The sequence below is a fragment of the Etheostoma spectabile genome, chromosome 7, assembly GCF_008692095.1.
Source record: "Etheostoma spectabile isolate EspeVRDwgs_2016 chromosome 7, UIUC_Espe_1.0, whole genome shotgun sequence".
NCBI classification, from domain to species: Eukaryota; Metazoa; Chordata; class Actinopteri; order Perciformes; family Percidae; genus Etheostoma; species Etheostoma spectabile.
In genome coordinates this window covers 10234306-10247192 of record NC_045739.1, presented here as the reverse complement: position 1 = coordinate 10247192, position 12887 = coordinate 10234306, and the positions used below count along the sequence as shown (strand labels likewise).

At 42.3% G+C, this 12887-nt stretch overlaps 1 protein-coding gene across 1 annotated transcript in view; it reads left to right on the top strand.

Moving 5' to 3' along the window:
- Window positions 1–1661: 1661 nt before the first annotated feature.
- Window positions 1662–12887, top strand: part of acvr1ba (activin A receptor type 1Ba) — a 13923-nt gene continuing 2697 nt past the window's right edge. Inside the window, exons 1-8 of the mRNA XM_032521499.1 lie at window positions 1662–1888; window positions 9958–10188; window positions 10287–10547; window positions 10802–11032; window positions 11273–11440; window positions 11615–11771; window positions 12161–12285; window positions 12394–12524. Of these exons, the coding sequence (XP_032377390.1) occupies window positions 1825–1888; window positions 9958–10188; window positions 10287–10547; window positions 10802–11032; window positions 11273–11440; window positions 11615–11771; window positions 12161–12285; window positions 12394–12524 (1368 nt within the window). The 5' untranslated portion in view covers window positions 1662–1824. The remainder of the gene's footprint in view (window positions 1889–9957; window positions 10189–10286; window positions 10548–10801; window positions 11033–11272; window positions 11441–11614; window positions 11772–12160; window positions 12286–12393; window positions 12525–12887) is intronic.

The window sequence follows — 12887 nt, the reverse complement described above, 5'->3', positions numbered from 1 at the left end:
GTGTGTGTGTGTGTGTGTGTGTGTGTGTGAGCGTGTGAAAGAAGATGTGTCAGACCTTGTTGAGTGAACATACAGATGCTTGTATTAATGTGTGTATTTTTTAACAGTTACCTGTTGACTGTATACAAGAACATTTTCTTTGTGAACAGACAAAGTTTTATCTTTTCTTCTCTGACATAAACTGGAAACAGTAAGGAATTTTGTGCAAACCACATTGATTTCACAGGTTTGATGGGGGAATAGGAAGTATAGATTAGACTGCTAAAGCTAAAATATCAATAAGGGATTTGTTTGATAATTGACCGGTCATTAAATATGGATGGACATGTATGAATGGACAGTGTCATATCTGAGCCTAATACTGGTGCCAGGACAAATGCAGGAAGACCCCCTAATGTCCACTCTTTTCTCTGCTGCCTTCTAACCTACATCCATAATAAAAGAAAAGGTGTCATAGTTACTCAGATTACTTTACAGGACTACTGTATCTCATTCCTGATTTTAAATACTAGCTTGAGTATTAGTTTAAATTAGAGCCATGAGTTTGGTGACTAACCCTGTGTAAGCATTTTGAAGGAACAATATGTTATCAGTCATTCAATCTGTTCACTATTTGTACCATTGTTTCAAAAATATCTTCATATTAGACCAATTTTATTATTTTACATTTTCAGTAATGCAGCAGAGGTTGACTAGTTAGACCCAGTGTGTTCCCTGAAAACATTTTTGTTTCCGATACATTTTTGTTTCAGGGTAGTAAGGGTTGGAACAATAGTCCTGTGTTGAGTAATAACCTCATTCAGGAATGCATAAACTGAGCATAACCAAGTTAACCCTAGAAGATTAAATCCATGTAACCACTTAATGTTGTTGCTGTCGATTCCATGCCTTGAAACCAATAATCTGAATTTACCTAACATATATAGATTGGCATTATCTTTAGGTCAAGAAAATCGTTGTATAATCATAAAAACTAAACCAATAATGTAGAGAAGTAGTCATAAGTTACTGTTCAATAAATAAAATGGGCTACTGAATGAAGGTAAAACAACAAAGATGTCATCTGATTATTTTCACTGCCTTTAACATTATCTGAATGAGTGAAACCCATTTCTTAGGTCATGCAAAGAAATACAAATACGTTTTTGCTTCAAATAGACCATTCACCACCAGCACGTTTTTAAGAAATAACACAAGAAAGTCAAAAATTATCCAAACTGAATTTACCAAAAACATTTAGTCTGACAATCTTAAGGACATTAGCCTAGGCCTACTGTAGGCTATTCTGTCTTACAGTTTTCACCTTTTTCATCATTTTCTACATGAAGCCCCATTATTTCATGTCATTTTTATGACAACAACATAACTTGTCATTTGTTGTTTTATTTTTTCATTTGCAAAGAAAGAATGCAAACATTCTGGCATGTTTCATTTCAAACTAATTTTTAGGTCCTGTTTAAAAAAGCATTTTATGATTTAACATTTTCCGTCACAAGAACAGTCAAGTGTTACGTTATTGAAAATAATGTAATAATGTATTATTGAAAATAATGTAAGACTGGAAGATTGTAATTCATCCAACATTTGTAACACACAGCCGTGACCTCGGTGGCAGAAGGGGACGTGCAGCAGGCAGCCCTCCCCTTTAAACATGCACGCACACACCCCTTTAAACACGTCACTCGCCAGGCTGGCTGGCTGGCTGGCTAGTGTTTGGCGGTGTGGTGTGTGCGGTCGGACTGTGGTTGTGTTTCAGGTCTGGTCGCGTTGATAACGACACACTTTGGACTCATTTAATTGCGGAGAGATGGGAATTTTGAAGAAATGTCTCTGAAAGAAATTGCCCTAACACTGCTTGCCCTGTTCGGGTTAGTGGCAGTCGGTAATGGTAAGTTCCATCTGAGTACCTCTCCGGCTTTTGTCTCGATGTGTTTTCCTGGACTGGGCATCGCCTGTTGTCGCTCATCGTCATGGCGCTCTGTGTCGGGAATTTGGCTAACCGTGTCTCCCTAGCGTCGACATGAAAACCAACCGAACCAACGCTGCCTGTTGGTTTGTGGTTGATTGAGACTTTTGTCGACTGACAAAAACCTTACATGTGAATGGTCGTTTATTGAACACGGAGCAAGTAGCTAAACCACAACAACAACAACATGGTGGTGCTGTTTGTTTCGAGGCGCCAGCTAGCATTGGCTAGCTAAGTGGTTAATAAACTGTTTAAAGTTGAACACAAACCATAATTGTGCTCTGTTTGTGAGCTTCAATGCTTAATTAAAATCATTTTATTATGGCGTATAGGTGCACCAAGTGGCTGATAAGTCTACAGTCGACTGATGTTGTTAAGTTATCTGTTGCTGTTATGCTAACAATATTTTGAAAATAATTTCATGTTATCACTGTAAATTGCTTGGACACAACAGTGCAAAGATAGCAGACTGTTAAACATGTGCAATGTGGTCAATTTCAGTTTTGTGCACTGGATAGAGCAGAAAGGCGTCGCTGAATCAAGGCCTAACCTACTTTGTGCATGAAATGTGTTTTTGAGAGTAAACACTGGCAGCTCTTCCATTGGTGTCCATTTGTAAGGACTGAAAAGGCTGCTTAGTGGCCTCCGGCAGAAAGTGAATGCTGGCATAGGGTGACAACAACCGTGTATTCAGCTATTCCAGACAGAAGTCAGGGTTGAAGTCTGGGTTCATTGTGATGGAAATGTGGCAAGTGGGGTCTTTTGAGGCGCCAGTTATGGGGCTGCTTCAGTCTGAATGTTCCCCGTCTGCTGGGGCAGCTGGTACCCAGCTCCACACCACAGCCTCAGTTGGCTAAAATATGTTGTAATAAACTTGTTTGCCTCTGCAGCATGTCTACTCATCTTTAGCTTTACTCAAAACGCCACACTTTTACATTAGGATTTCATAGATTTTAATTTGAGACATAAGCATGCTGTGGGTTACGCAAGCCTCCAATTTGTTTTTGCCATTTGTCGTACCTTGTTGCAACTTGCCGCTTGCCACTCAACTGATAAACTTGGTAATAAAAAGACAACTCTGTGTGCCAGGATAAATATCCTGACGGCTCTAAACTATTGAATTATCATTCCAAGAATTGTATAAATATTCCTCCCCCACTTAGTCTAAGGGTTATAAGGGTCCAGTACGCCAAGGTTTCTATGCTAGAAAGATTATCGCACCTAAGTGATCAGTTTGTTTGACTGGGTTACTCCAATATTAGCAGTGGTGTGTGTGTGTGTGTGTGTGTGTGTGTGTGTGTGTGTGTGTGTGTGTGTGTGTGTGTGTGTGTGTGTGTGTGTGTGTGTGTGTGTGTGTGTGTGTGTGTGTGTGTGTGTGTGGGGCGCCTGAGCAGACAGGGGGTGATGATGGGTTTGTCCAGATGGCGAGGTCTTTAAGGGACCCACAAGTCTGTCTGGAGTCATGGTTTCACACCATATAATGGATTACACCATGCAAGAACTGAAACCAGACAAACCTGAAAGTAGCTGCGCAAGAGTGGATTCCAGGCCTGTGGCAAGGGTAGTATGTTTCTGTGAGAATACTCTTTACTCACAGGCTTGGTGTATCTGTCACATGTTGACTTTATAAGGATTAGGAATCACTAGTTTTATGGGCATTACATGCCTTTTGTGACGCAGTCTGCCTGGGTGCATTGAACACAGTAGCAATGTGATACGGGCACTGTCAACTACACTGCGTGAGGTAGGGCGCGTCCTTCTCTTTCTGCTTTCCACCCACTTACCTATTCTCTATCTCTGTCATACAAAAGGCCTGATGCTTTTTCAGAATTTAATCTACTCTGTTATCTGTTGTCCGACTTCTGCTTTCACTTACTCACTGCCACCAATAGGGCGCTGAATCAAGCTTTAGAATGGCATGTGTTTTCCCCCCCTAGGGTTAAAGGAAGGCCTTTGGTTAGATGAGCTCTTGAACTCTGCACTCAATTTTAGTAGCCCTTCCACATGCTATCAAGTCTATGCCAGAGTCCTGTCATTACCTAATGTGTCACTGTGTAAAATCAAAGTTAGGGCGATTGGAAACAGAAAAGTCCCTACGTCTCAACTGCTTGTGCAGAGTTAAACTCTGCTACAGGTGCTGTTTAATGTCAAATTTGATGTTAATGAGTTAATGTGGCGGAAGCATGAGCTAGTCAGATTGGAACATGTGTGCACCTGCCCATTAGATCAGAGCAAAGGGAATGTACGGAGATAGGTTGGAACTTATTGGGTTCAAAGGTGTGCTTCTGTAAAGAGAAGAGTGTGGACAAGGGAGGGGTGGTACTATTTTCAGGCTTAAGCTTGAAAAGGAGAAAGCTGTTTTGTTTTTTCCTAAATTTGCAGAAGTTGTCAAGGCCTGTTTGATAGGATCCCTGCAAATAAATTCTGATTAACTTAGGTTGCACGTCCTCTGTATAAATTGTCAGATTATTCCCTGGTCCGGACACGTCCTCCTTTACAAATCAGTGTTCATCAACAGTTCCTATAATGTGGCACTGAGCCAGTCACTGTCAAGTTAGGTCTGGGGAGGGGTTTAGTTTTCCCTCTATAATGACCAGTGTCTTTAATGACCTCCGTTGGTCTGGAGGCACAGGTCTTAATTGCTACAGCAGACAGCGTAGCCTCAGACTGACCCAGCTCCACCATTACTGATGCTGGACCACAAGGGATTACTACCACCGCAGAGGCAGCATGTTCACATTTGGTTGCCCACTTCTCCATTCTGTTAATTTACTCTCGGCACTCTGACTTTGTTTAATGTGTCGTTGGTAAAATGGCATCTGCTGTTTGTGCCTTACCTTAAATGTACATAGAGAGTTGTTCTTTTCACATGCACGCAGACTGGCCCGGTGGCTATGTGAGTTCATGTCTATAGGACAGAACCTGACACCCATCCTCCATTACATGTCTCTTTGTAGAAGTGTTTGATTTGTTTGTTGGCTGTTATTGGAATGTAGATTAGACATGCTGTGCCTCGTAATCTACTGCTTGAAGGTTTGTCTACTGAATGGTGTTATCTAGCAAAGGGCAGCTGGTAGGAAATCATTTGCCTGGGAATATAGTGTGAAAGTAGATTATTTAACTAGTGCTTAAAGTAGAATTCAAACCTATCTCTCACCTTTCTCGGGCCTCCATGTTAACACAGCTTAAACAGAAGAGTGTGTTTCACTTGGCAGTTAAGAAATCACCTTTGCAATACATTCCAATATTAAGAGTTGCTCCTTTTGAGTTGGAAATGTTTTTTTAATTGCAGCGTATCATTTCAATAAATGTAGCACAAGTCATTGTGACTGTCCCTGTGTATTTCCTATGTAACAACACCGCGTTGCGGTCGGACTGTTTGATAACCAGAAGAAGCTGTTTTGGTTTTAGAACATAATCTCATACGCATTGTATGCAAAATAAGGGGAGCCAATCCTTGTTTGTTTTCCCATACATGCCATTTCTATCTACAATATAAAGTTTTTTGTTATAGATGGTATTCCTGAACTCTCTCAGTTGTTTTTTGGGAAAAATAATTGTATTCTATTTTGGTTTTTAAAATGTATGCGTCTACAAAAGAAATGTCATACAATTAGATTTTAGTAAAAGACGGAGGAAACTGAGTAAGAGAGTTTCAGCACTGATGCTAAATTTCAGATAACTTATGATAGAAGCCAAAGTTCTCAAATGTTTAATGTCTAAACGCAGCAAACCCAGAAGAACCTGCCTAAATAAAATGTTGGTTTTAAGTCAGGGAATATTTGATCAGCCTGTGGTACTTTGGTAAAGGTTATTTTGGTCTGTAACAAAGCATTGTTGAGGTTTAATACCCAGCTGTAAACAATTGTAGATAGACAGACAAAAAAAGGAGTAATTGTTAAGTCTCTGGTCTGCTAATACTCAGAAGGGGTATTAATCTCAAATCACATGGCAGATGCATTGGCTCACAATACTATACAACATGCTGGGGCATTGTAAAGGCAACAAATTACCAGTTTGGGAGTTTGAGCAGCAGCATAAAGTCCAAAGTGAGCCTTTGCTTACACTTTGAAAACATTCAGTGCAGCGGACGACAGACAGGATGGGATGTAGCCTAGAGGGTAGTGGTTAGTAGAGATAGTAGTAGCAGCCTCAGCCCCAGAGACTTCACTTTAGAATCAGATCAGTAATCTGACCCTGAGATGCAGACAAAGGTAATGACTTTCCTCCTTCCCCTAGCATTGATCTTGTGTCTCTCTCTCTCTCTCTCTCTCTCTGTGTGTGTGTGTGTCTGTCTTGATCAGTTCTCAGTCTGGTATCTGTATGGATCTAATTTCATTCAGCCAGTGCATTTTGGTAATGGTGCTCTTCTCCCCATACACACACACACGCTTGCATACTGACCGTCTCTGTCTGCGTCGCTTAGCTCCCAGAAACCCACTGCCCGGCGCCAAGCACACGTATTTTCCATAGACTTTATCATCTTACCAGACTAGAAAGTGTTTTGACTGTGTTGCTCTGCATGAGTAGGTCACATATATACACATGCATACACACAATGAAGGTTAATGTGTAAAGGTGTTTGGATTGGGACTATACTGTGGTTTTCAGTTGCTTCCAAGTTAAGGCGATGCTGGATATGGCAACAATGTTTAATTAATCCCTTCCTCTCTGTGTCAGCCATTTCCTGTCTCAACATGAACAGAATGATACAAACTTCACACACTCGCAGCTTAAAGCAGTCGCTCTCTGGGCTGTGTTCTCCCTTTTTCCACTATTCTCTTCTCCTGTTATTTACCCCCTCCCGTTTTATTTAAAGTCTAGACTGGGTTTTAATGACAGTCGCAGCTGGTCACTTGGGCAGACCCCAACCGCAGCTGGGGGCCCCTGTAAATCCCGCTCGTTACCCCCTCTGCTCCCTCCCCTTCACATTGTCCTGACCAATTTTGGACCAGCCCCCATCCTGTCTGGCCCGGGGCAGCCCCCAAACATCGGGGTATTTACTGTTAGCCCTGGTCTGTTCCCTGCGCGCCACCCATCCCCCCTTGCTGCTCCACGCAGAAGTGTGCTCCCCCACTCTGCTCTTTGTTTGTGCAGGGCCAGTCCAATCCCTCCTCATGTCGTCTTAATCTCCACACAAAGGACCAGTGTAAAGACCACCAATTATGTGGATACAAGAGCAGAGTTCACTTAAAAACCGCATAGACCCGGCCTCTACTCGGATCCATGTGTATTTAGGCTTGATATTATTCCTTCAAGTCTAGTTGTGGAACACTTACTGCTCTGAATCCAGTGAGATATGTAGAGCACTGTGCAAACAACACAGCATTTCAGTAAATGTGAGTGGGCCAGGGGTACTTTTTTGACATTGTTTGAATTAGTTATGTACAAGTGCCCTCCTTGTCTTGCATGACATTCATTTTGAATTTATATTTTCATTACTTTTGAAAGTTTTGGTTTCACATTGTGCCATCGTTTATCAAATGTTGTTAAGGGCATGGTGATACTGCATTCTGGGATATCACAGTGATTTGTCAGCCGGTAGAGATATTTCTATAGAGGTTTCCCTTTAATATTTCTGGTTGTACTTGGTTGTAATGGGAAATATTGCAAATCTGTGAGCAGCACTGTTTTGGGGCAGTATTGGATTTTTGCTTTAACCTTGATTTGTTTGGTATTTAGGGAAGTGGATTTTTTTTTAATTATCTCTATAAATATATAAAATGCCATTCTGTCATAGATCTTCGCCATATGGGCCACCCATGGTGTTGATGCTGGTTTGTGTGGAAGCAGGCTACATATGGTATATTCACAAGATAGCCTTTAACGAAAGGGAAGACTTGCCACAAATCAAACTCTTGGTAGACCACAAACCAACAATGGCGTGCGTGCGTGCGTGTGTGTGCGTGCGTGCATGTTCAGCCATGTTTGTTTTTTTTCCTGAGCTTCTGTGTGTAAGTCTGTGTACCATGTGTCTTACCACACACAGGCTTCATGATTGATGTGTCTGTTTCGTTCAGATCATGCTTGTATGTGTGTTTTTTTTCTCTTCTTTTTTTTTTTCTTTTTCTTCAAATGCCACTTTTACTTTAAGGATTGATCGATCAAATTGGCTCCTATCTGGACTCACTAGCTGATTTATTTAACTGAATAAATAAACATCACGCCTTGGAAGAAGGGATTCAAGTTGTCTGAGTTTGACAATGGATATCAATCGTCATCCAGCTTTATAACCTACAGCTGTTACTCCTGTGATCTGTTTTAATTGGCTAAAATATTTGCTCCATTAATGGTGCAGATTAGCATAATGTGGAACACGACTTGTTTTTCTCTCTTTATCAGGCCCAGCCTGCTTATTCTCTGTGTAATCTGGAGGAAATTCCGTCTGCATGCGAACTGTGGTGAATTTGGACATATTCCACCAAGAGTTCCTGCCACTTTCCCGCTCACCTCCTGGAGAGCAACACACACACACACACACACACACACACACACTAAACAGATGAGAATTATTACTGAAACAAGTGTTACACATTTTCCGTTACTGTCAGTGGAAAACCAAAGACACATCAGCATACACGCAACATGCAAAAAATGCTCCCCCACAGAAAGCCCCCTCCAAAAGTTCATTTAGGAGAAATCACTCCTATGACATCAGGGTTTGTGGTTTGGGCCACTTGGATACTACATGCTGATGGCGCAATCAGTGTAGTCATTTGGACTTTTTAAAAAAAGAAAAGAAAAAAAGACCTCCACAAAAGCCTAATCGTGTGACGACTCATTTAGTTCAAGAATGCGTTCAAATCTGCTGACACCTTTTGACAGAGACTCAGGTTGGTACAAACACGGAGATCAGTGAGCTCATGTGGTCAAAGAAACCCTTAGGATAAGAAACCATGGATTAGTAGAAGCTTGCCACTCTTAAAATCTTGTCTTTCCTGTGGGCCAGACATAGTTAGTGGTCCAACTGCTACTGAGTCTCTTGTATGTTTTGTTTTGTTTTTTTAAGGAAGAACAAGGATGAAATTCCTCTCTGCTTTGTGTCTCCACCTGTGTTGTTGTTGGTACGACAATTGTCTTCGCCAAGTCCACAGCGTTTATTCCTGAGTGGTCTAGCGTTTGTTTTCTGATCAAGGATCAGCTCTTCACCTAACTTACGGCCTTGTTGTCAGTCATACGGTTTGTCTTTTATCACTGACGGAGTTCAGTGGAGCTAAGCTGCTTCCCTGTGTTTTTTTCCAAGTGAAAACTAGTCCCACAATCATCCAGCCTTGCCTGGTCCTGCTTTGCATTTTGTTAGGTCGTAGAGAACCTTGGAAGAAGCCTTTTGTGCTGACCCTACTCTAATGAGAAGCATGTGTGCTATGACTCAAAATCACATTTCATTCTGAATCTAATCAGTTTGCTGTTTCTTGCTCTCTGGTTTGCCCAACCAACTCTGGTTCTGTTTTTAGATGTGGCAGATTTGTGTGGACTTGCTGGCGGCAACGGGTTCCATTGTGTTACCTTTTTAATAAGTCCCCGCGCAGAAGTGTGCTGTATTTAATAAAACTCCTGTCTCATTAGCTTATACAGTGGCAGTTCTCTGTGTCAGTGTGAGAGAAACAGAGGAGAGGAATGGAGCAGAATGCTGCATTGGGGATTTGGCAGAAGCCCTCTTCCCTTGTTGGGTTTCACTTTGTCTGTCCCACTGGGCAGGTCTGTCTCCACCCTGAGTGTTTGGGTTCTTCTGCAGTGAAGGATCTGATTTCAGGGCTGCCAGGCCTGTCTGGCGGCCGCTGCCCAACTCCAAGCTCTGAATGTGCATGTCACAAAATGCCTACATCTGAATGGGACCCAACTCTCCTTAGATCATGTGTTGAAACAAGGTGTTAGCCTGCCCCCTGCTGGACTTATTGGAGAAGTGAATCATTTTGTTTGTTTGTTTTTAACCTCATGGCTCTATCTGATGAATTGGTATTTACTTAACTTCCTTTTGTCCTTTCCCGCAGCTCTACGTTGTAACTGCACAAACTGTGAGAAGACCGGCTATGAGTGTGAAACAGATGGCGCCTGCATGGCTTCTACATACTTCAGCCAGGGGAAAGAGCAACACGTACGCATCTGCATCGACCGGGACAACCTGGTCCCCCCTGGACAACCTTTCTACTGTCTGAGCGCGGAAGGCCTGCTCAACACACATTGCTGCTATGTAGATTACTGTAACAGTATTGAAGTCCCTGGTAAGGCATCACACAACAGATCTCTTTTAGTTCCACTGAGGCGCTGTTTGAATTGAAAGTAACCACCTCTGCTTCTCTGTTTTGTTTTGCCCTCCTAGTCCCAACAAAAGAGGGGGTTTGGTCAGGCTCAGCAAGCTCCTGGGGGCCGGTGGAGCTGGTGGCGGTCATCGCAGGGCCAGTGTTCCTTCTCTGTGTGCTGCTTATGGTTGGCGTTTTCCTGTTCCAGTATCACCAGAGGGCCTATAGCCACAGGCAGAGGCTGGAGGTAGAGGACCCATCATGTGACCATCTGTACTTGGCCAAGGACAAGACTCTTCAGGACCTCATCTATGACATGTCCACCTCCGGGTCAGGCTCTGGTCAGTACAAGCTGCCCACCTGATGTGGCGTCTGAAGTCATGAAAAAGAAGTTTGGTTTTGGAAAACCCATTTTCTCAAACATGTCTTTCCTTTTTAGCAAGAACAGCAGCAAAACAGTATTCCATTTGTCATTTTATAAATATCTAAATGACTGATTATTCAACTGCGACCATGATCCCAAAATGATCCTGACCTAGAATCTACAGGGAATGTTGGCTAACGTTTTGTTTTTTTCTCACTACTGCCCCTTCAGGCTTGCCCCTGTTTGTGCAGCGGACGGTGGCTAGGACCATCGTGCTGCAGGAGATAATAGGAAAGGGTCGTTTTGGTGAGGTGTGGAGAGGGAAGTGGAGGGGAGGAGATGTGGCAGTGAAGATCTTCTCATCCAGAGAGGAGCGCTCCTGGTTCAGAGAGGCTGAGATCTACCAGACAATCATGCTGCGGCACGAAAACATCCTGGGATTCATTGCCGCAGACAATAAAGGTGAGGAAGATTTGTGGAATGTCTGAAAACCACTCATGTAATAAGAAAAGTCCTTTCAAAGCTAAATGAAAATAAGGTACAGATGGTTAAAAGGGATCCATATTTATTTAATTTGTGAATGTCCAGAAATTCTACTACCCAGTGTTGATTTAAGGAAAGGATCAATTATCTCACTGAAATAAAATTCTGTGTACATAGTCCTACATGTAAATTGGTTTTTTTGTGTGTGCTTTCTTTCAGACAATGGTACATGGACTCAGCTGTGGCTGGTGTCGGACTATCATGAGCACGGCTCTCTTTTTGACTACCTGAACCGCTACTCGGTCACCATCGAGGGCATGATCAAACTGGCACTGTCAGCTGCCAGCGGCCTAGCACACCTACACATGGAGATCCTCGGCACTCAGGGTAGGATGCATTTTTGCGTTGAAGCACAGCACAAATTGAATACAATGAATAAACAAATAAAAACACAGCAGGGACATGAGAGTGCTCAATTGTAATTTACTTTAAGCCAGCATGTGGCTATTTCTGCTGAGCTCTTGATGCAAACGAATTGATGTGATGTCTGTTCTCCTGCAGGTAAGCCTGGCATTGCTCACCGTGACCTCAAGTCTAAAAATATCCTGGTTAAGAAGAACGGCATGTGTGCCATAGCTGACCTCGGCCTGGCGGTCCGCCATGAGTCAATCACGGACACAATCGATATCGCACCGAACCAGCGCGTGGGCACTAAGAGGTAGATGTTCCCATACATATTCACTAAAAGCACACACATGGAGATTTACATTAGGGAAATTTGAGGCTAAATCTGGCTGACAATAAAATTATAGTTATTATTCTGAAGGGAATAAATGACTTTGAAAAGTCAGACTTATTTGCAGATTAGCCAAATTGGTAAATTTGCTTCAACTCTTTCTGAAAAGCCCAGTGATGGATGTTTATTTGTGCTTATATAATGGCCTTTAAAATATAAGACCTTTTGACCAGAGACATGTATTATTATCCCAAAAACTTTACAATTTGTATTCCTTGAACCTCACTAAATAAGATAATTTGAAAAAAGCCTGATGACGGTTTACTCAGTCATATAAACATTGTCATTGGCGCCTTTGTGTCAACCTTCAGGTACATGGCTCCAGAAGTCCTGGACGAGACCATCAACATGAAACACTTTGATTCCTTCAAGTGCGCTGACATTTACGCGCTGGGCCTGGTCTACTGGGAGATTGCACGTCGCTGCAATGCAGGAGGTACGACCACAAACAGCAGTTGATGGAGGAAAAAAAAAAAACGTTTGTTTTTTTCAGTCTAATGTGCATGAAGCCACATATTGAGAGCTTCCTCATTGTGTACTACAGGTATCCACGAGGAGTACCAGCTGCCCTACTACGACCTTGTGCCCTCTGACCCCTCCATAGAAGAGATGAGGAAGGTGGTGTGTGACCAGAAACTGAGGCCCAATGTGCCCAACTGGTGGCAAAGCTATGAGGTATTTCACACACTATATACACTATATACCAACAGCTGACTGTTTTCTAAAAATACATTCAGTGGCTGTATAGAAAGGCAGTTGGGCAGTACAGGACACTCTTGACTTAATGGAGCTGCCCCCTTAAACTGTAATGAATCCCTTTTTTACTTATTTCATTTTAGTGCTTTTGTTTCCTGATTAGGCTGCATTTAACGGAAATATTTATGAAATGATACACAAAACATTTAAATTGCTTCCATTTGATTAAATAGTGCCATGGTTGAGAACAGTTATTATTGTGGTCATTGGGATGCCAGCTTTAACCCTTGTACGGTATTCGGGTCAAATTGACCCATTTCAAATTTTTACAAGAAGACAAAT